Source organism: Anser cygnoides, chromosome 1 (genome assembly GCF_040182565.1).
Source record: "Anser cygnoides isolate HZ-2024a breed goose chromosome 1, Taihu_goose_T2T_genome, whole genome shotgun sequence".
Taxonomy (NCBI): domain Eukaryota; kingdom Metazoa; phylum Chordata; class Aves; order Anseriformes; family Anatidae; genus Anser; species Anser cygnoides.
Window position 1 is genome coordinate 103782680 of NC_089873.1, and position 21429 is coordinate 103804108.

Below are 21429 nucleotides of genomic sequence, written 5' to 3' on the forward strand. Positions count from 1 at the left end.
CCACTCATTTGATTATAACCATATTTCAATTGAAAACTATTTTATTTTACTCCAGTAAAATATTCTATTTTCTTGCGTAACACGTTACAATTAATGGCCTGGTGGGCTGCGCATTCTGTATGTTGGAATGATTCATCTTAGTTTCACTTGTGCAATATTTTAAGAGAGTTAAATGACATGTAAGACACCTACTCTGTCCATTTAGCATTTATGTGTCACTTGTTTTTTCACAGAAGTACTCCGTGTTACACTCTGGAATCCCTCCTAGCCTACAAGGTCTCAATATTAACTGCATTTCTATGCTGACAAGAGAAGAAAAGAGCTTTCTTAATGGAAGAAAATTTGATAAATTAAGTTCAAGGCTGATATTGCTCTCCTATATAAACAAAATAATGGGCGTGAACTTAAGAGGTATGCTTGTAAATGGCTGTATGAATAATCAACATGGGATAAAAAAAGATCTGGCTCTCAATCTGTCAATTGCACAGAGGTGCCTGGCAGCATTCTTTCCTATAGAACAATTCAACTGCATTTCAGAACTTTTTAAATAACTCTCTTGACCACCAGCAAGTAGAGCTGTAAATCTGTTTTCAAAGGAGAAACAAGTACATACATGAAACCCAAACCCAACAGATTGTTTAATTTAGCTATATTCCTACCACTTCAGTTAAATTCTTATGAACACTGATCTGACTTATTTCTAAATAAATGACTACTCTGGAGGCATTGGCATCCAAATTACATGCATTGTATACAGAAATTCAAAAGAAAAACTGATGGGCATAGTATACAGGAATTATAAACAGGTATCTTTGCAGTCCCTCGATGCTATCCATGTGGCCTATGGATAAACCAGTGCTCTCATAGATGCAGACTGTTAACTCTACTAATTTTCTCTCTCTACTGGATGGAAAGATACTAAAAGTAAACACATTTTCTACTCCTACTATCCATGGGAATAACAGATGGTCTACTGTGGTATTACATGAGGTAGGAGGGAGAAAAGGTCCCCAGATTATCTTTCTGTTAGGAATCAATCCACAGAGGAAAGAGAGAAAAAAAAAAGAGAGAAAAATAGAAGGGGGAAAAATAGAGAAAAAGAAAGCACAAAGAAAAAAGAGAGGGGAGAGGAGAGAGGAGAGGGAATGAATTCTTAAATATCTTTGGCACCACTCACCTTTTGTTTTTTCATCTAGATGATTTTATAACTACTATAATTATCAGTACTAACATTACTGACACCTAAATTGACAAGTATTATCAGGTTCCTCATCCTTAAAAATACCTGTCTGATTAAAAATAATCTGTGCTTGTATGAATTTAGATACCTTCAGACTCCATTTAAAAGCCTTCACCTTCAAGTTTTGTAAGGACTTTACTTCTAAGTATAGTACCTTAGCAAGATGCTCTCCCATTCCATTAGGGACCTCCCGTTCCTTTTCATTATCAGTTTTATTACCCAGCAAAAGCACAGGTACATTCTCCCCTGTTCCCTCCTGCAGATTGAAGAATAAATATCAAATGAAGCATTTTCCTTTAAAAAAAAATGCAGACCAAGAGCATAAGAAGAGACAAATGTCACAGTGCAAGAAAAAATTTAAGACATCACATAGTAGCGTGGTGCTTTACATACAAACATATCAGGAATTAGATTCAGATAAAAGGCACAAATAAGACAGACTGCTAGAGATTGCACCAATTTTGCATTTTTTAAAACAGGCCATCATAGAAGCCTATCAGTCTCTATAGTAAAATGAGATAGAGAAAACTATCATGTTACACAGGCTTTGACATTGTTAATAGCCACTGCTTTTCTAATTACATGGATGGGAAACTAATGACAACTGGGTACAGCTACCCCAAATAAATTACAGAAAATAGTACAGAGGTACACAGAATAGGCACAAAAATACCTGGAATAGGCACAAATTAAAACTCAAAATGAAAATTATTAGAATTACCACAACAAATACATTCATATAGTGGTCCAAATGCCACAGCAGGAAATGGACTTGGCTGTGTGTCTTCAACTTAGCACCAATTTGTATAAAACAAAATTAGTCAGTAAAGGTGAGTGAACTAGTACAACTAGGAAAAAAAAAACACTAAGATTTTGACCATAAACTTTAATTTTTCTTAATCAAAAATGGGAGTGCTCCTCTAGCTTTTATCATACTGAACCATAACAGCCATTGATTTGTTAAGATCAGATATTAACAAAGGCTAGCTCTTACAAAATGCATGCTACTACTCTTACCTCAGTAGAGCTCCTCAAATGGGGATTAACTATGCCCATTAGGAAAGATTTGAAAAATTAAGTCCTTAACTTGCAAAAGCACCTACTGGCTTTTAAAGAAAACAGTACATTATACTAGAACACAGGTCTAAATGATCTTGGCAGGCCAATTTGTTCCCTGTTTTTTCAGAAGCAACACTTTACAATGATAGTCACATTTTGTTCTCTCTAGCAACACAGTCCTTAATGGCAGCAGCCTAGGTTTTATTTTTATTTTCCTTTGGCCCTAAGCAAATTCAGCTGCTCACATTCTCCATATGTTTTCTGTGAGCCACAGAAATATACCGAGAGAAAAGAAAGAAAATTAACAGAAGCCACTCTGGCATATGGGCTATGATTTTTACTCATGCAGTTGAAAGGATGATCCCCAGGAAACTGAACTGTCTACTAAGAACCAGTTTTATAGTACTGAATGTAGATACTATATAAACTATGGGTTTATATAGTAACTATAAAGTTTGTAAACTATAAGTTTATAGTTTGTTTATTAAACTGTTAGTGATCAGACCATCATCATTGAAGCAAAGCACCTCCTAGTGTTAGTGATGTGCATCATCAGCTAAATAACCTTTATGAAAAAGTAAAGGAGTCCGTTTTGGACTTTCCCCAGCCCTCATTTTAAGTCCTTAAAATCTTGGAACTGTGATTATTGTTATATATACAGAGTTTCTAAAACAGCTTTATTGGCAATTGTACAGACCAAAATCACTAACAAAAATGTAATTGTTACAGTGCAAGAAACAGACTTCTCTGTGCTTTGCCCTGCTAATCTTCCCTGTCTGAAAGAAGGAAGAGAATAGTGACACCAAAGTTTAGAATTAATGTTATGTCACGTTACCTCAATGCTTATCAGCCACTGCTTGACAGCTGTGAATGTGTCTTTTGCTGTAATATCATACATTACAATGACACCATCAGCTTTTCTGAAAAACTGCTTGGTAATACTTCGGTACCTGCAAGTATGAATCTGTTTATACATCTCTTCAGCAGAAGTAGCAATGTGACAATGTTAGTAAAATTGTACGGTAATTCACCCCCACCCACCACAAAAGGGGGATGTTGCCATACAGTTTCTTCTAATCATTTAGTCTTAATATGGGTTAAAATGACATCAATTTTGTTTACATATTAATTCTAAAATTCCTTAAACTTGAGAAGCAAGGAGCTGTGATACCATTCTTCACTGAAGATACTATTTGAAAGGTGACGCATATCATGAACTATAGTAAGCAATACTATCTTCCTGACTCAATCAGCCCCCTTTTCACATTCAGCAGAAGATTTACAGAGGCTACTACTACCAGAAATGACTGCAACAGCAAATAAGTTCTTTGCAAAAAATATTTCGGAGAGAAGGAGCTTGGAAAAGTACCCTCTGCCTTCTTTAATCAATTCTGGGTTAGTCTGGATAATCAGCTACACATCTTAACTTTCCTTACCCTCTTTCATTTTAAGCATGGAGAAGAAATTTCTCTATCACAAAGTGTTCTGCCTTAAAGTAGACAGATTTCTGTTTGTTTGTTTTCCCACATTTTCCGTAGGAAACTCAAAACGTTATCATCATCCTTGCTTTTAGTAATAGAAAACCACAGAATGCATGAGGAGATACCACTGAAAATTTACAAAACCTTGGAGATCTTGAACCAGAAAGGGATTACTTGAGTGAGAAAAAAATATATATATATATATATATTTATTTAAACTATCTAGGCAATTTCTGCTATAGAAATAATTCCAGATACATTTTAAATTCAGCCTTCCTCCTGAAGAAGTCGTACCATACTACACTTTCAAGAGCTATAGTAAGAATTTCTTTTACAGACTGACCGTGTTTGAATGGATAACTCAGCACCAAATTAGCACATTATTGTTGCCAGGGAAGGATCTAAACTGTGAATTCACTGGCTTTGTTAGGAATAATTTCTATATTTGATCCTTTCATGAAAAGCAGAATTATGTCCATGCTTACTGATCTTTAAACAGATGTTTCAAGGAAGCAAAACATTCTGTTTCTCACCGTTCCTGGCCAGCAGTGTCCCAGAGTTGTAGTGCTACCTGGGTATTATCTACTGTGATGGTTTTCACACTGTAATCCACACCTGTGACAGAAATACACAATAAGTTGTCTCTTTAAATATTCAGTATGACCTTTGAGAACACATTCCAGGAAATAGCAACAATTCCAGAAAGGTAACAACATAAATATCACATTAAAACTTACGTCCATGAACTACAACTATCAGGCAAGAGCTTTTATTTGCTGGAATTTCTTCAGTAATAAAATACTGAATGTTAGCAGAGTAATTTAATTTTATAAAAACTATAAGGTAACTTTCCAAATCAGGGTACATGAGTCAAAGGTTCCCCTGATAGTCCAAAGCAGTCTGAGCTATTTTATTCCAACTCCAGTCTGAGCTGGAATTCATGCTTTATAACTTCAGTAGTCTGAAATTTCATCATTTAGTCTGCATCTAGCCATGTAGACATCTTTTACAGTTAGTGGAAAAACACAAGGTACCACACTGAGGGGACAGTGGAACTTAAGCTAAATGCTGAAGATAGATGGACTGAATATGAAGAGAGGAGGTTCTCCGCAGAATAGAGAAGGAGATGAACTTACTAAGTTAGGTTTTGTCCCCTAATTTTAATGTGGATAAATGGATGTGAGATAAAAATATCTGAAGTTTTAATGAATCTTCTACCAGTTCCTCCATCATCTGATGATCTAAGTACCTTCTCGATATTTATAACAATAACTATAATCTTAATCAGTCACTGCCTCCTCCTAATGACAATGTGCACTCTATTGTATCCCACCGTACTGTATCACAGAATCATAGAATAATTCAGGTTGAAAAGGACCACACTAGGTTCAACAATTTCTTTGTGTTCATCTTCCATATCCATGGGATTCTTTACCACTGCCATTAATGAAGAAGCATCCAAGCCTGAGTTTGTTCAGTGCGTAATCAAGAAATATGGATGGAGGATATATTCATTGCTTGTATCCCAAGGGAAGAAATTTGAACTATTCTGTAGAAATGTCATAAAAACAAAAACGAACAAACAACAACAACAACAACAAACTTCTATCCAGGTGGTTTGCTTTTTAACTGTATTTTCAAAGCCAGATAACAATCTACAGCTGTGAAACTGCTTGATGTGAAAACTAAATCAAAGCTATACTTGCTTGTCATTGCATTTGCATGATCACTGTATGGCAAGCCAAAAGATGAAAATGTCAGGTACATCCCTATGCTTTTTCTCTGAAAGGTCCAGGCAAGTGCACACGGTGTAAGACCTCAGAGTCTAGGAAAGCATATCAGTATTACCCTTTTGGGTGATATTCTGTAGTGTCAAAATGAGTTAAAATCCCCATACTAACATCTTAGATCTTCACTGACAGTAATGTGAACTTAGACATTTAACATACCAATAGAAATTTAAACTCAGATGCCTTTATCTGCCCCATAAGTCAAGGGAACTACAGGAACTGGTCACCTGAATTTTCTTAGCTTGTCACAAATGCAAGATAAATACATTAATTTAAATATATTTTATTGCTAAAAAGTTTCATTTTCTATATCCTACAGGATAAGTAAGGCATAAATACAGGCTAAATATAATGAACCGCTCATTTACAGTAAGTCAGCTGCATTGCAAAACCCACTAGTTTTTGTACCTTGATTCTGTGTTGGACTTTTGAAAGTTTGTTTTAAAACTTCAGGCAATACAAGTACAACGTAAGCATTTAGCTTTGAAAATATTGGTCTACTATATGTCTTTGGGGCTTTGTATAATGCTAAATCTTTAAGGATAATTCAGATATTTTACTTTCACTTTAAAAGAAAGTCATATTATTTGGATTGATAGAGATGGGATATGGAGGTGGGATAGTACAGTACACCGCAGTCCACAGGACAGGATATCAGTTTCAAAACAATGACATCTACAATGAAATTCTAGCTTCGCTGAAGTCAATAGGATTATCCTACAAAGGCAGGCTGAGAGAGTTGGGGCTGTTTGGCCTGGAGAAGAGAAGGCTCCAGGGAGACCTTAAAATGGCCTTGCAGTGCCTAAAAGTACGCCTACAGGAAAGCAGGAGAGGTACTCTTTGTCAGCAGGTGTAGTGATAGGAGGAGGAGTAATAGCTTTAAACTAAAAGAAGGTAGGTTTAGATTAGATATAAGGAAGAAATTCTTTTACTGTGAGGGTGGTGAGGCACTGGAACAGGTTGCCAAGAGAAGTTGTGGATGCCCCATCCCTGGAAGTGTTTAAGGCCAGGTTAGATAGGGCTTTGAGCAACCTGATTTAGTGGGAGGTGTCCTTGCCCACAGCCAGGGGGTTGGAACTAGATGATCTTTAACAGTAATATAATACTTTTATAACTATTTATTTCACATATTTATTATTTTTATTATTTATAGTATTTATGGTATTTATTTATTATTTTACTCTAAGAACAGTAATAATGTTTCTTAGACTTACCTATAGTGGCAGCTGTGCCTGGGAAAAAACGATCTTCACAAAATCGCCTTAAGAATGAAGTCTTTCCGACACTTGAATTGCCGACAAAAATTATCTTGAATAAGCGGTCAGGGACAGATTTTATTCCCTCCTCCTTCAAATAAGAGCAAAAATTAGTCTTCAACTGCTCTTACTATAAATACTGTTGTCTCCAGTTTGCCTTGTTTTAAAGGCTAACTGGGATGGGAAAAGAAGAGATTTTTATCCTGTCATGTTCTCTTTAACTTATAAAGCAATATTCTGTTTCCTAAAATAACTCAGGGTTTTGGTTGTTTGCTATGCATTATTCCAGATCACTTGAAGCACAGTGATTTGGACCGAGATCTGGGGGTATAGTGAATATAGACCTTGACATGAAACTGCATTGAAAAATGCATGAAATCACATTGGCTCAACATTAGCCAAAACAAAATAATTTATGTTTGCCCCTGCAAATCAAAACCCATAAACTTCACAGAACTCTGCTCAGTAGTTTCATCCTATACCAATGACACAGAGGAAACAGCATATCTTCACCTACATAAAAGAAGCAAAGTCATAATTTCTGCATGTGTCATCTACCACCAGACTCTTCTCCCTGCTCTATTATGGAGCCAAGAGCTTCTGCAGAATTACTGTACTTCTACATCTGTTTAAAATTACAGGTGGGGCATGGGGGGAAAGAGATAGACAGGAAGATAACTAGGCCCAGTTAAACAGGTTGTTAACATTCAGCTATGTTTCTGTCATTTAGTTTTTTAAGCAGGAGGAAAAACAATTTGTTCTACCTATCCATGTGCTGTTTACTGCAGGCTAAGCTAAGTGAATCCAGTGACTAGTTGTTCTCTGGCAAGTAGGTCATTACTCTCAAGTCCATTCTTTTTGTACATAGATCAGGAGTTGCTTAAAAAAGAACTGTAACACCAACTGGTTTGCAGGGAGTGCCCTAGCTGGCCTCTTGCCCTAATGTGCGCAAAGATGGGAGGGAGATAATGAGTATGTTCTTAATGCTGCTAAAGAGGAGAAAGGCCTTGGGTGCTTCTGGGTTTTGGCTTGATTGGGAGAAAAGGGGAAAGGAGAGGTCTGCCAGGTATTTGACATGTAGAATCCCTGAGTCTGCTGATTTGAAGAACACATCAGAACTGGATTCCTTGCCTGACAGTCCTTTCAAACAAGACAATTGAAAGCCTTGCATTGCAAATTTCTTCTACAAATATACTGAAGCCTTACAAAAAAGAAGCAGAAGCAATACATGGAAAAAAAAAAAAAAAGAGCTGCTGTCCTCCTTTATATGAAAAAATTAATTCACTGCTGTAAATTTTGGGAAATTTATACAGAGATTCTTTATCCACTTCTTTTATATTAAAATGCCAAACTCCACTGCAACTGTAGGCTGCTGGTAATACACTATATAAATGTGCTATTTAAAGCACATTTTCAGCTCTGCTGAAAAACATTCATAGCTTGTAAGTCTTTGTGCTCTGGGAGATAGAACAAGTTAACATACAACCATCAGCTTAGCACCCTTTTCACGGTACTTCTGAGAACAATAACTAAATAAATGTACTATATGACCTGAAATAACTTGTCTGTTGTATGGTCACTTGTGTGGTCATACACTCCTCAGTAGCATTAAGATTCAAAGACCTGAACACTGCGTACAAAGAGATGAGATAGATTATAGTCTACTTCAACAAAGTGCTGATGGGAAAATGGAAGAGCAATAGAATGTAAATTTTCTTCAGATTACAATGCAGTCTGAAAACAGCTTCCCTAGCTGTGTCTTCAAGTGGCCTTCATATAAAGTGTAGCCAGATCAAGCAACATACCTGGCTTTGTGCAATTTAATACGATTGTGGAAGACAGTACATATAAACACAGTGGTTCATATTCCATATTGAAAGAGCAGAGGGAGAGGAATTGCATCTCAGAGAGAGGCTTTGGACAGAAGGTCTTATTTTAATTTCCATCATGATTCTTCCACATTTCTGCTTATGCTAACTGTAGCTTCTTTTTCACAGTCTTCCATTAGAAACATGCTCTACCTGACTGTTATCTCCCAAAATAAAAGAGCTGTTGCTGCAAGTTCTTAGACATTTTCAGAAACCACTTTCCATAGGATAGAATTGGACTTGTTCATTTTTGAAAGAAGAAAAAAAGTTTACATTGGTTCTATTCTCCCTTAAGATGCAGTAGATCATAAAGGAATATAAGCTAAGTGAATGTGAATGTTTGGTGAATAGGAAGTTTAATGCCAGCAGCTAGGAGCCTGAGTTCAGTATAGTAAAGAATGAGATCATGGAATGCAATAATACAAAGCCATGTAGACTACAAGAACAGATGGCGATGAATTGAAAAATAAAGGTCGTCTCAGGTCCTTCCTCTTCCTAGTGCAAAACAGAGAAGAACTGGACTTCATATCTGAGCAAACTACATACAAAATAATTTTATGGAATCATCTCACCACCACTGCACAAGTATTTCTATATCCTACAGGACTTTAAACTGCAGATCCTCCTGAACAGCAAGACATGAGGGGAGAGAAGGACTGGATGCAGAAGGAAGGAGCCAGTCTAGTTTAAATATGTCCCCGAGACTCACACCTCATAAGTCACGATGCAGCAAGTGGGGATTTACCTTTCTGAAGTTTTCTTGAGCTCCAGATGAAAATTATACACAGAGCTAACCTGAAAAAAGTAATACTGCTCCTCCCAGCCCACTCACTCTGTCAGGAGAGGAAATCAGTGTGCTAGCACTGGATGTAGAAAGATCACTTCTGATGTCTAAATCCCACTGTCAAAGAGTAGTGGGTCCCAAAAGCCATCATTTAGGAAATGCAAACCTGTACAAAAATTAATTAGACTAAAAGTTGTGACATGCAGACACACAGCCTGCAAACTGCTCCAAGCAATGGAATGTTGTCAATTGAATAGTTGCTGGCAGCCTTTCCTCTTCCACTGTATCTGGAGACAAGCAATGTTTCAGGATTGATTCTTTCAGCCTTGTCAGCAGGACAAGAGGACCATGCACATATTTCAGTGCCATACAGAAAAAGAGTTTATCAGAAAGGAATACCCTGATGTGTTTTTCTTTTAACTATTTTTTTTTAAAAGAGCAGCCAAAAAAAAAACCCCACAATCAAATTAAGTATTGGTGTAATGTGTTAACATTTCATAGAAACAAAGCTATAATGCCCAGTTCTAAGCGATCTTTGGAAATAGCCTTCCTGTTTACCCTCACATTGCTTCTTTAGAAACTGAAATTAAATGTTTTCAACAACCAGGCAGGAGACATTTTCTGGTTTCTTATTTTCTCTCCCCCCCTACTTGTTCTCATCCATTTGTGGGATTTTTATTTTATTTTTTAAATAAAGAAACAAGATCTGAGGGAAGGCCCATTTCATACCCATGCTTTCAAAAGGCATGACTGCTAAAACAGAGCAAAATGACAGGTTTGTTCTAGCTGGACTTGATGATCTACCTGGCTTTTGCTATACCAAAGTCCCATGATCCCATACTTTGAAAATGCAATACAAAATAAATCATAAAGCAAGCAAAAAGTATGCGTTGCATTAATCATTTCAAAGGTTGGAGCCCTGTTCTGTGCCCTATTTTATTATTATTATTATTAAAATGTACCACTTAGAAGTTATTATGCAACCATGGCATAATTCTATCATAGTTTTTGAGATACACTTGCTTTTTCTAAAAGAACTATATAATTATGACCAAACATACCTATTTTTCCTATGCCTTAATCTTTTTAATATGTGCTTCAAGAATCTAACAATGAGTAATACTTAACAATGATACTAAACTTAGATCACAAGCACAGCTAGCTCTGAAGCAATAGGAGTGCAACAGGGTTTTAGAATACAAAGAAAAGTACCTTCAAGCATATTGTTTTACAGATTGTTATTGCATGGCAAATTCATTGTTAACATGCACATAAAATCTAGAGTTGGAAAAAATCTGGATTTCAATTTGCCAATTAAAAGTCTTCTCAAATAATAAATAAAAAGTAAGGATATTTATCTCATCATTTCTCTGGTAATGTAACAGCTACCAAAGCTGACTGAAAATTATCAGATTATAAGAAACACCACTTTTTGACCAAAAAAAAAAAAAAAAAAGAGCAACTTCTCTATTTAAATGTCTAAAAGACAGTTGCTTCATTTTTGGACAACTGCTACCCTTCGGTGGATTTCTTCTGTCATTAATTAGAAGGCTTAACTTCACTTTTCCTAAACAGTCCTTCATAATTTGTTTTCTAATACTCAACAAATCTGTCCAGAAATATGTTACTAGTTTGCTGGCTTTTGCTTTTACAGGCATAAAAAGATATTGCCTACAGTTACCATTTCTTTAGGCCAAGGTTCCCTTCTTTGCACATTCAAAATTAATCCTCAGTACATTTCCATCTCCCTGTTCATGCAATGGCCTAATCTTTTGGACTTTACTTACAAAGAGAAAACTAAACAATTTTAGATTCTAGGAGTAATATGTTATGGTAACCCCTTCAACATCATTTCATTTCATGTTTTCCAAGGTCCTTTGCTCCCTTACATTTGAAAGTGCTTCCTTCCCTGCTGGCTGCCCTCTAGAAGATGGTGGTGAGTGTTCCATTGATGGTTCTGTGTTTTTCTTATCTAATTCCATCTCAAAAGAAGTACTCTCATCTTCTGTCTGTTTGCTCAGCTGCTTATCAAACGACTTATCAAGAAGCTGGGGTAAGTGATCTTCCTCAATTGATATTATTCTTTGGAGATGGGATGCTTTAGACATTCCTCCAGTGGCTCCAGCATCAGGCTCAACAGAGGGAAATCCATTCAATCCAGCAGAATTCATTCTTTTTGATGAGTTATTGAAAACATCATCTTCAAATGAATAGCTAGACAGAGAGAAAAAGTAAGTAGATTACAAAAAATATACCGGGCCTAGATTCCTATTGTTTTTTTCCTAGTATAACTGAATTTAATTTCCCATGTTGTTACTACTCGCAGCAGGCATACTTATTTCAGTCTAGCATCTACTGAAAAGTCAGTTCATCACACAAAGTGCATGTATATAGTGTGCTTAATAAGTACAAGTATCACGGGGAAAGCTAATAACTTCCAGGGGAAACCTGAACCAGAATAAGAAACATAAGTTTAGCCTCATTTCTAACCTCATGGAATAGCTACAGTAAATTTCTCTATTGCGATTTCCTCATTCACACACACAAACATCTGCCTATTCTGGAAAAATAAAACAACCACTCAGTCCAGACACTTTCTACGTGTGATTTAATTCTCTCTTTGCAGGTAGGAGGGAGCTGGGTTTGTTTAAAAGGGAGGAGAAAAAAAAAGGCTAAGTGGGGATTTTACAAAAGCAGAAGGGTAGTGAAGAAGAGTCTTCTCAGGTATGTGCAATGACTACAGAAGCAAGCTGCAGTAAGTAAAATGCTGATTGGATAAGGGGGATGACATTTCCTCATGAGACTGGTGCAGCAAGGGAACAAGTTCCCCAAAAGGCTTCTGGAACTCCATGCAGATGTTCAAAACTCAACTGGATAAGGTCCTAGGCAACCTCATCTAGTTCTGGAGTTATTCCTGCTTTGAGAGGGAGGTTGGACTACAGACATCCAAAGGTCCCTCCCCATCTAAATTTTTACATGATTTTTGGGCCATGATTGCTTTTGCCAATCACACTCCACTTCTTAGTACTGAACTTACAAAAGTTAATTTCTGCATCCTGTTTCTCCCTATGTTTCATGACCTTGGGCTTGTGAGGATATTGTCTTAGCTGCTATTTCCAAGTGACACAGCAGTCTTCTTTTTAGCTCCTTTTGCCTCAAAAGAAATATGATAGTATTTCACTGAGATCACCCTCTTGTTCCTCTTGATTTCAAGTTCACAGTCACACAGATGAGAGCTGATTCCCCATTTTTCACTAGTTCAACTTCCCATACTTTACAACTGGACTACTTACTGGTCGCTTACAATGAGAAGGGAGGAAGCATACACTTTCAAGGACCTCCTAAGGACATTGTACCACATCAGCACTGGGTAATGGGTATGCTTCTGTGCTTCCCATCACCCACAACTGCAGAAGTCTCTTGCCTTTGGAGACTGGACACTTGTTTTAGACGAAAAATTGTCTATTTCCAAATTTCTTAGAGAGCACATCAATCTTAAATAAGACACTTTAAAAATACATGCTTTGAAAAGTCCAAATGCTTAGTAATATCGGAAGGAAATAATACTGGAAAAAATTATCCTACACCATTATATAAGCCTAATATACTTAAATAAGAATTAGGGAATAAATGAAAAAGTTCTTACCTATTAGGCAGCACATTGCCTTCTATGTATTTCCCAATGACAGACCCTGTTCTTTGCTTCCAGCTGGCTTTTCGAGCACTTGTTTTGCATTGCTGCACAAATATAGAATACTTTTACTAATTTACTCCTGCTCATTATGGTTAGCTGTCTTCATTACTTATGCTGAAATAATGCAATGAATATGACAGAAAAAATGTAGAAAAAACATCCTAGAGGCATAAATGCTTTAAAATTCTGACTGATAGATAATCAGAACATGGAAATGCCAGACCCTGCAAGAATTAATCATCTCTGCAAACAAAGTGAACCACAATAAAGCCGCAAAATGACATGAAAAATATCAGTAGATCTATGGCAATTTACCCTAGCACATTCTTGTAGGGATAAGAACACAAATAACTGTAAACTAAGTGGTCTTAGTCTCCTGAAGCCACGGTACTTCTGGAACTTCTTAGGGGATCATTCTCTGCTGCTGGATGACAAGCTAATATGATCTGCTCTTTTCCAATACTGACAGATATTCAGGTACCGATTCAAGTACTCAGATGTTGTACTGTTCTGTGAATGCTTCAGATCAGCTACTCTTGACTGAATAATTACCTCAATGTAATTGTTCCATTTTTAGTTTATTTCATCCTCTCATGATTGCAACCCTAGCTTCTTATAAAATAGGTTCATCTTCCTTAAGATAGCTCCACCTTTATAATTCCAAAAATGTAGCGCTTAAAAATTGTTCAGTACATTTAAAAATTATATGCTCACATAAGAGAGAACACAATATAAATTAAGAATGGAGCAAAAAAAGGAGTAGCACAAGTCTATCTCCTTCACAGCCTTTTGATACCCATATTTCAAGGCTGTTTTTATATGTATTTGTTCAACACTGGGATTGAAAATAATAGTATTTACCTGTAAAAATATGTCACGTTCATCTTTGAGATGTTTGTTCCTCTCCCTGCAAAGAAGGAACACAAAAACACTGAGGCCAAGTATATAAAACTTCTGGATTTTCTACTCAACATCAACAGACAGACTGAACAGCTGACTGTGTAAAAAGCAAGAAAAATGCACTTTAATTTGGCATATCTCCACCCTTAATCATGCTCTATTTATATTCGTACCACAGTCAGCTCCCTGTCTGGGCTACTGAGTCTTCGGTGGGGCTATACCAATCAAAGCCAGCTGGCATCTGGCCCTCATTCTGTACCGTATCAAAACAAATGCTTTAATACATCAAAATCAGTTCTAGTCAATATGCTTTTACTTACTCTCAATTAGAATATTTAAAGCTTTTCACAGTATACATGACTTCTTAATGAGGAGAGGGTGTAATGAACACCACCTCTGTTCATCTGGTGAGATCTCTGAAGGTCAGTTACATCCCTCTGAAAGTTATAGTTGTGTCTGCCTGGGATGAAACTTTCTCCACAGCAGGCCATATAGTGCTGAGCTTTGCACTTGTAGCCAGAACAGCACTGGTAGTGCACCTATATTTTGTCTACTGCTGAACTATGCTGGCACAGCATGAAGGCTGCCTCTCCAATTCCTCCCAACGCACAAAAGCCAGTAGACTCAGGATGGGCAAGAGGTGGAGAGGGGACATAGCCAGGACAGCTGGCCTAAACTGACAAAAGGTATATTTTGTATGACGTCATGTTTAGTAATAAAAGCTGGAGAAGGGGAAGCAGAATCTGGGGTTCTAGTTATGAAAGTGCTTGTCTTCCCGAGCAACTGCTGTGCATATTGAGGCCCTGCTTCTCAAAACATGGATGAATATCACTTGCTGACGGGAAGTAGAGAAAAATTTTCGTCTCTTGCTTCTGCATGGCCTTCACTTTCTCTTTTTCTGTCATTAAACTACTCTTATCTCAATCCATGGGCTTTTCTTTTGTTCATCATATTTTCTCTCCATGTTCTTCTAAGAGGGGGAGTGAGAGAGCGGTTTGGTGGAGCTTAGCTGCCCATAAGCTTTTTAATCATCACACAGCCATGGAAAAGTCCTTCTAGAAGAACATCCAGCTTCATTCATTATGCAGAAGACATGAAAACATCAAGAAATGTAGACTCCAGGCATTCAGCCAGCTCTGATGAAATCTGACAATACACCTGCTCAGTACATCACTCTTTGTCTCCATCTATTGCTGTCCTGGCCAGAGAAGAGACTGAGGTGCCATTGCAGCCTTGGTGAACTGATAGAATGTTTCTGTCTATTGCCCCTTTACTAGTAACAGGCGACACCATCCCACATGGAGCAGCCTACAGGAAACAGGCTGCAAATTCCTCAAACTTTACCATGGGAGCATTTTAGGTAAATTTTAAATCAGAGCTCCTGAACTAAACGTAGTGAATGAAGGCCTACAGGCAAGTACAATCTATAGACAGTGAACAAACAAAACTAAAATTGCTGCTTATTAAAAAAAGGGTTACAATTGTCTGAACACAACTTCAAACTTTGAAGTCTTTCAATACACAAATGTTACACAGAAAATTAGCTGGCTATATTTTCATGTAATTTTACAGATAAACATATTTGGGTAAGAGTCTTCATTTTGGCAGTATTTCCATCACTTTAGAAATAACAGAAATTTTTATCAAGCTTCAAGTCTCCAGTGGCCAGGCTCCTGCCACAAAGCCAGCTTAGAACAGTTCATAGTCTTGTTTTGTTTTACATTTTACTTATGGAAGGAGCTTGTCCCAGTTACCAAATTGCCAAAACAAAGAACATCTCTCACATTTACTGTCTTCTACTGCCCTAAGAATAGGGTTTAAAAGCTAGATTGCCTTTTGTACCCATCTTACTACCTTTTGTTTCATTATCTTATGGTGAGATGACCTTGGCTGGTTGCCGGCTGCCCACCTAGGCAGTATCTCACGCTCCTTCCTCAACAGGACAGGAGGAGGACAGAATACGATGGAAAAGCTCATTGGTAGAGATAAAGGCAGGCAGAGCACTTACCAATTACTGTCACAGGCAAAAGAGACTCAACTTTGGGAAAACTAATCAAATTTATTGCCACTTAAAAATAGAGTAGGATGGTAAGAAATGAAGAAAAAAATAAAAACACAGTCCCACACTCCCCCTTCTTCTCAGGTTGAAACTCACACCTCCATTCATGACTCTTCTACTTCTTCCCAAGCACTGCACAGGGAACGATAGCAGGATAATGTGGTCAATCTACACCAGTTCCTCTCTGCTGCTCCTTCCTCCTCACACTTTTCCCTTGCAAGGTGGGGTCCTTCTCACAGGCTAGTCCTTCACAAACTCCTCCACTGTGGGTCCTGTTTATGGGCTATGGTCCTTCAAGAAAAGATTGCTCCAGCATGGGTTCTCCATCAGCTGCAGCTCCTGCTGGAAAAGCTGCTCCTGCATGGGGCTCCTCTCCATTAGTCACTGATTCTGCAAGCAGCCTGCTCCTGTATAGGCTCTACATGGACTGTAGGGGAATCTCTGTTCTGAGGCCTAGAGCACCTCCTCCCCCTCTTTCTTCACTGACATTTTGTCTGCAGGATTGTTTCTCACACATCTTTTTTCTCATTCCTCTCTCTACTGCTGCACTTTATTAAATATGCTTTCCAAGGGGTACCATCAGCTTGGCTACTGGGCTCAGCTGTGTCCTGCAGTAGGTCCACTAGAACTGGCTAAAAACAGCTGTGTCCATCAAAGGGAAGGCCCTGGCCTATTCTTACAGAGGCCACTCTGTAGATCCCATTGAGACACATAAACTGAATACATAACCTACTATCATTTCATCCCTTAATGTACGTCTTTAGAATGATGTAAGAAGTTCTTGAAAGTAAAGTTTGCATTACCTTAAGAAATCCAGCTGTTTCAGAAGTCCTGACTTCTCTCTCTCTAAGGTTTCTGTCACACGGTATACTTCCCTGTAATGTAAAGAAATATGGAAAATTTTTCTAACCATGGTAGCAAAATGGCTAAAAACACCTATTGCTTCCCTCGAGGAGTATCCACATTTCAGACTTCAGCTTCTCCAAACCTGTAGACTTTTTTCTGTATGACTGGTTACTAATTTAAGAAAAGAAGTTTATTTAGCATAAGGCACACAGAATCACAGCTGCTTAAGTTAGCAAAGGTAGAAGTAGGGGTTCTTTTTAAAAAAGATAGAGGGTTTATAATTTCTTCATCCAAGGACCTTAATATATGTTGATACTGACACATCATTCAGAGAAGACATACAGCTGAAATCCTTATTCATGGCCACTGAAGACCATGCAACGTTTTACATTTTATCCAAAATTAGAGTTTATCTTCCTGCTGGGACCACAGGTCATGCTCACATCTCCAATCCCTAAAAGTTATTTTCAGTTCATGACTTAAATAGTTGTACAACCTTAAACATTGAATGCAGAGTATCAGATATTTGTACTATATTTACACCATTTGCTTTAACTTCATGCAGCGGTGTCTGGCCTTAAATGTGTTCTGCTGTTCTGTGAAGTTCTTCCTGTGTGCAGTCTGAATATTACACCTGCTTCAACAACTCAGGTCTTACCAGACTGATACATATGTTTAAAACAACACTGCGGGTACAGTTGAGTAGGGCTGAGATCTGGTTCCATAAACTACTATTGAGTCCAAAGTACTTTGCAAATGTTGTAGTAGTATTCAGCAGTCTGACCACTGGGCTGATTTTCTCTGTAGTTTTAAAACCAGATCATATCATAGTCTTTGCTCTGGATCTGAAAATAGAGGCCTCAAAAAGGAAACAAACCGCCTTGAGGAGGAATATTTCTACTGCCAAATCACACATCAAATATGCAAACCTAAAAATAGGCTTCTAAAAACAGTGCCAGTTTTTAAACAATCATTTATCAACAATGTTCATCATTTATACCTTCAAGAAAAAATAAATTAGTGATAACTAACTAGAGTTTGGCACGATGCTTAATAGAAAAAGAATATGACATTTGAAATGTGCCAAATAGCCACAACTCTGAGTTACATACTTGACTGATGAAATTTATTTCTTCTAGCAAGATATGCACACCACCGTACGTCATCCATATGCTCTCCACTGGCAACAAGAGAGTTTTACAGATCCCTGATCATTTTTGAAAAAACATTTTCTATTAGAAGGCCTCCAATGAACCCTTCTGCAAATTATAACTTCAATGTAATGTATATTTCCCTTTCTGCAGAAGGCTGGAACAAGACAGGTTGATCTGTCACTTAAAGGCCATTTTCACCCTTCAAAATATTAATCATAAGTATTTCTTCTTGAAAAATATTTTTACATTCAGCATCTGAGATCCAAAACATTTCAACAGAACGATGGTTCTGGATCACCACAAAGCCTTGTGTGAGCTTTAATTTAGCAGCATAAGCTGCCTTTTATCTTGCTGGCCAAGCTCCTTGGTCAAAAATGATGTACTAGACTTGCTTTTGATGGACAGAAGAAGTACGTCCTAGTTGTCTCATAGTCACAATATGTTTGGAGAAGTGAACTTCAGATGGATAGAGCTTTGAGGAGTATGGATTAATGTGCCACAACTAATTTTAATTTCACTGGTATTTCAAAACTGAAACATACTTTTAAAACTAGTTTAGGTGATTTTTTTTATTATTCTAAGCAACCTCAAAAAATGGGGGAATGAGGAGAACATTCACATTTTGAAGAAGCAGCAAAAGATTCTGCAGAAGTCAGCATGCTACAACAAAAAACATGCTGAGTTACATGGGGAGATGTGACTAGAACTGGCTTTGTTGATGGTTTCTGCTTATAACACAAGTTCAAATCACAACACTGAGCACCCTGAGAAAGAAACTCACCGGCATGCCAAGCAAAAGCACTAGAACCACAGCAGTTGATGACTTACATTTCCTTTTCCTCGTGTAGCCTTGATGCTTCCTCCTGAAGAACCTGTAACTGTTGTTGAGCCAAGTGCAGATCATGAGAAGTTCTCACTAGGTCATCCAGCAGCTCCTGGTTAGTCAGCTTCAGCTTGGTGTTCTCTACTTTGGTTTCTTGTTTGCCACTGAGAAGTTCTGTACATTGTTGCTCCAACTGGGGTGGAAGAAAAGAGAAGAGAAAGTATTATAACTAACTGAGGCACTTTGGCTTTTCAATTCAAGTCTTAGAAGTTAGCTGAATAGGGAAGCTATTTCTGCCAAAACCATCATGTGAATATAGTACATATGGTGCTCTCCATAGAGACATAGTTATGCCATACTAAAACAAAACCTTTCTACTCTATCCTTGAACTTCATCCATTTCAAAAATGCACCAGATCAAACTGCAAAAAGGTGTAATTAGCTGCTTATCAGAGCTGCAAATCCCTCCCCACCCCCTATTTATTTTAGGTGCAAATGAACAATGAAGCATTTATACAGTATTATACAGTTGGGGGTTGTTTTGTTCTTTATGCCTTTCTTAACAATCCTATCATTTGATTTGCATTTCTGAATGCTTCTGAATGCTGATGTGTTCTTATGGACCTCTCACTCAGATTTCCAAGATCGAACTCCCATCAGCACAGAATTCATCATTTTAAGTGAGAAGCAAAGTAACTCTCCTGCACTTTCCTTGGCTCCCACCTACCTTCTTTACCTAATACAAGTCTCATTACCCTGGATGCTATGCTGGACATGCTCTGTCTCCAGTGCTTCCTTCTGTGTCACATTTGGGAACACTGATGAGAATACCTTGTGCTGTGTCTAAGTTACGCAGTATGGGAGCAAGCTGACAATTCAGGATCATGGTAGCCAGCAAAAAGGCCTAGGGAAAGGAACCTTGGCCTCCAGAAGACCAGTCGATATGGAATCAGATCAGTATTTCAGTCATGTCAGGCAGATGACCCTCAAAGGGAGCCTCCCTCTGGCTAAGTCAGCAGAAACAACACTGAATTCATCTGTAAGTTTCCTTTCACACTTTTGATAATCATTTCCACCACAGGAATAATTTAAATATATTGGGAGATTAAAAAAAAAAAAAAGAGAGATTTATTAATGTAGTTTGAAAAAAAAAAAAAGTATATTCCCAAGAGGTTCTTTCATATAATCAGGTGTGGCAATTTTAATTAAACCATGCTACCATTACCAAGAATAGATTTAATTGTCAAAGTATGTTTCCATGCAAGAGGAGGAGGTGAAAGTGACACAGTGCTTTCTGTATTAGGCAAACATTAGACAGGCAGAAGCTAACCTAGCACACATTGATATCTAGATGAATGAAGAGTAATATCAGAAAATGGTGGGGTTATAGTATTACAAAAGCAGATCTGAGGAAGGATGAGAGTCCATCTCAGAGGTGATTATTAGGAATTAGAAAAATACATGTAAAAAACACTGTCTATAACACTGAGTTAAGCATTCAGAGTAGGCAACTATAACAGAAAATAATCAAATACTGATCATACAATAAGAAGCAGAGAATTCCATTTGTACAACATAGACTCCCTTCCATAAAAATGTAATTTTTATAGTAATAGGAAGATCCTGTCCTTCCAAAGCACTTTTGCTGAGACTTAAGCAAATTCATAAGGGTGCAGAGGATATTATAAATAATAGAAAATACAAATAAAATTTACAAACTGTAATACTATCAATAACAATACAATATATAGAAAAAAAGAAACCATAAAATTAGATTAATAATAATAAAGAAAATAACGCAGAATTGTTTTGTTTTCCAAGATATATAAGGTATATATAAGATAAAACTTTTTGATGTTTCATCCAGTGTTATGTGATCAGACCAGGCTTAAAACTGAGTGTAAACATTTGAAGAGTTTCTGTGTTTTTATACCAATTAAGAACACAAACATATTAGACAACCACAGGAAAAGGCTTTTACAGAGCTGCTGGTTGATAATTGAGCTTTAAACATTTAAAAGAAAAAAAAAAAAAAAAGGAGAATATTAAAATCATTACAAAATTACAATAAATATTTTCTTATAGCTTTTCAGTTAGCTTCAGACTGAAAATGCCTGATCTGTCCCCACATACATCTTCAAAGGACAGGTTATTCTGCTCTAGTGCTGCAATGTGGCAAATGTTTAAATGTTTGCTCATTTAAATTCCAGTGCTACCTCCTTTTCCCTTTTCTAATTTACTGCCCTTGAAGGGGTTGAAGGGACTTTACAGCAAGTTTACACATGAAGAAATAGTCTGCTTTCCCCAAGCAGGCCATGCACTTTAAGAAATAAAACACAGCATGCTTTTAATAGGGGAACTTGACAAGCTGTTGTCATACAAGAGAACTAATGACAAGAGCAGTGGGCTTGATTTTATTTTCTTAAACACATCCACAAGCAGGCATGCCAGTGGCATTCAAGAAGATGCACTCCT

The 21429-nt window shown here is 37.3% G+C and overlaps 1 protein-coding gene across 10 annotated transcripts in view; it reads right to left on the reverse strand.

Annotated features, from left to right (window-relative positions):
- CRACR2A (calcium release activated channel regulator 2A) overlaps nt 1–21429 on the reverse strand; it is a 53850-nt gene that overhangs the window by 8172 nt on the left and 24249 nt on the right. For 7 of the 10 annotated variants that reach the window (XM_013199942.3, XM_013199947.3, XM_013199940.3 and 4 more), the window contains 9 exons: nt 18960–19147; nt 16935–17006; nt 14034–14079; nt 13125–13216; nt 11368–11692; nt 6785–6917; nt 4314–4395; nt 3135–3249; nt 1395–1496 (listed from right to left, as the gene is read on the reverse strand). In XM_013199942.3, coding sequence (XP_013055396.3) covers nt 1395–1496; nt 3135–3249; nt 4314–4395; nt 6785–6917; nt 11368–11692; nt 13125–13216; nt 14034–14079; nt 16935–17006; nt 18960–19147 — 1155 coding nt within the window. The remainder of the gene's footprint in view (nt 1–1394; nt 1497–3134; nt 3250–4313; nt 4396–6784; nt 6918–11367; nt 11693–13124; nt 13217–14033; nt 14080–16934; nt 17007–18959; nt 19148–21429) is intronic. The other 3 variants (XR_001214081.3, XM_013199949.3, XM_013199951.3) reach the window with 1 other exon arrangement.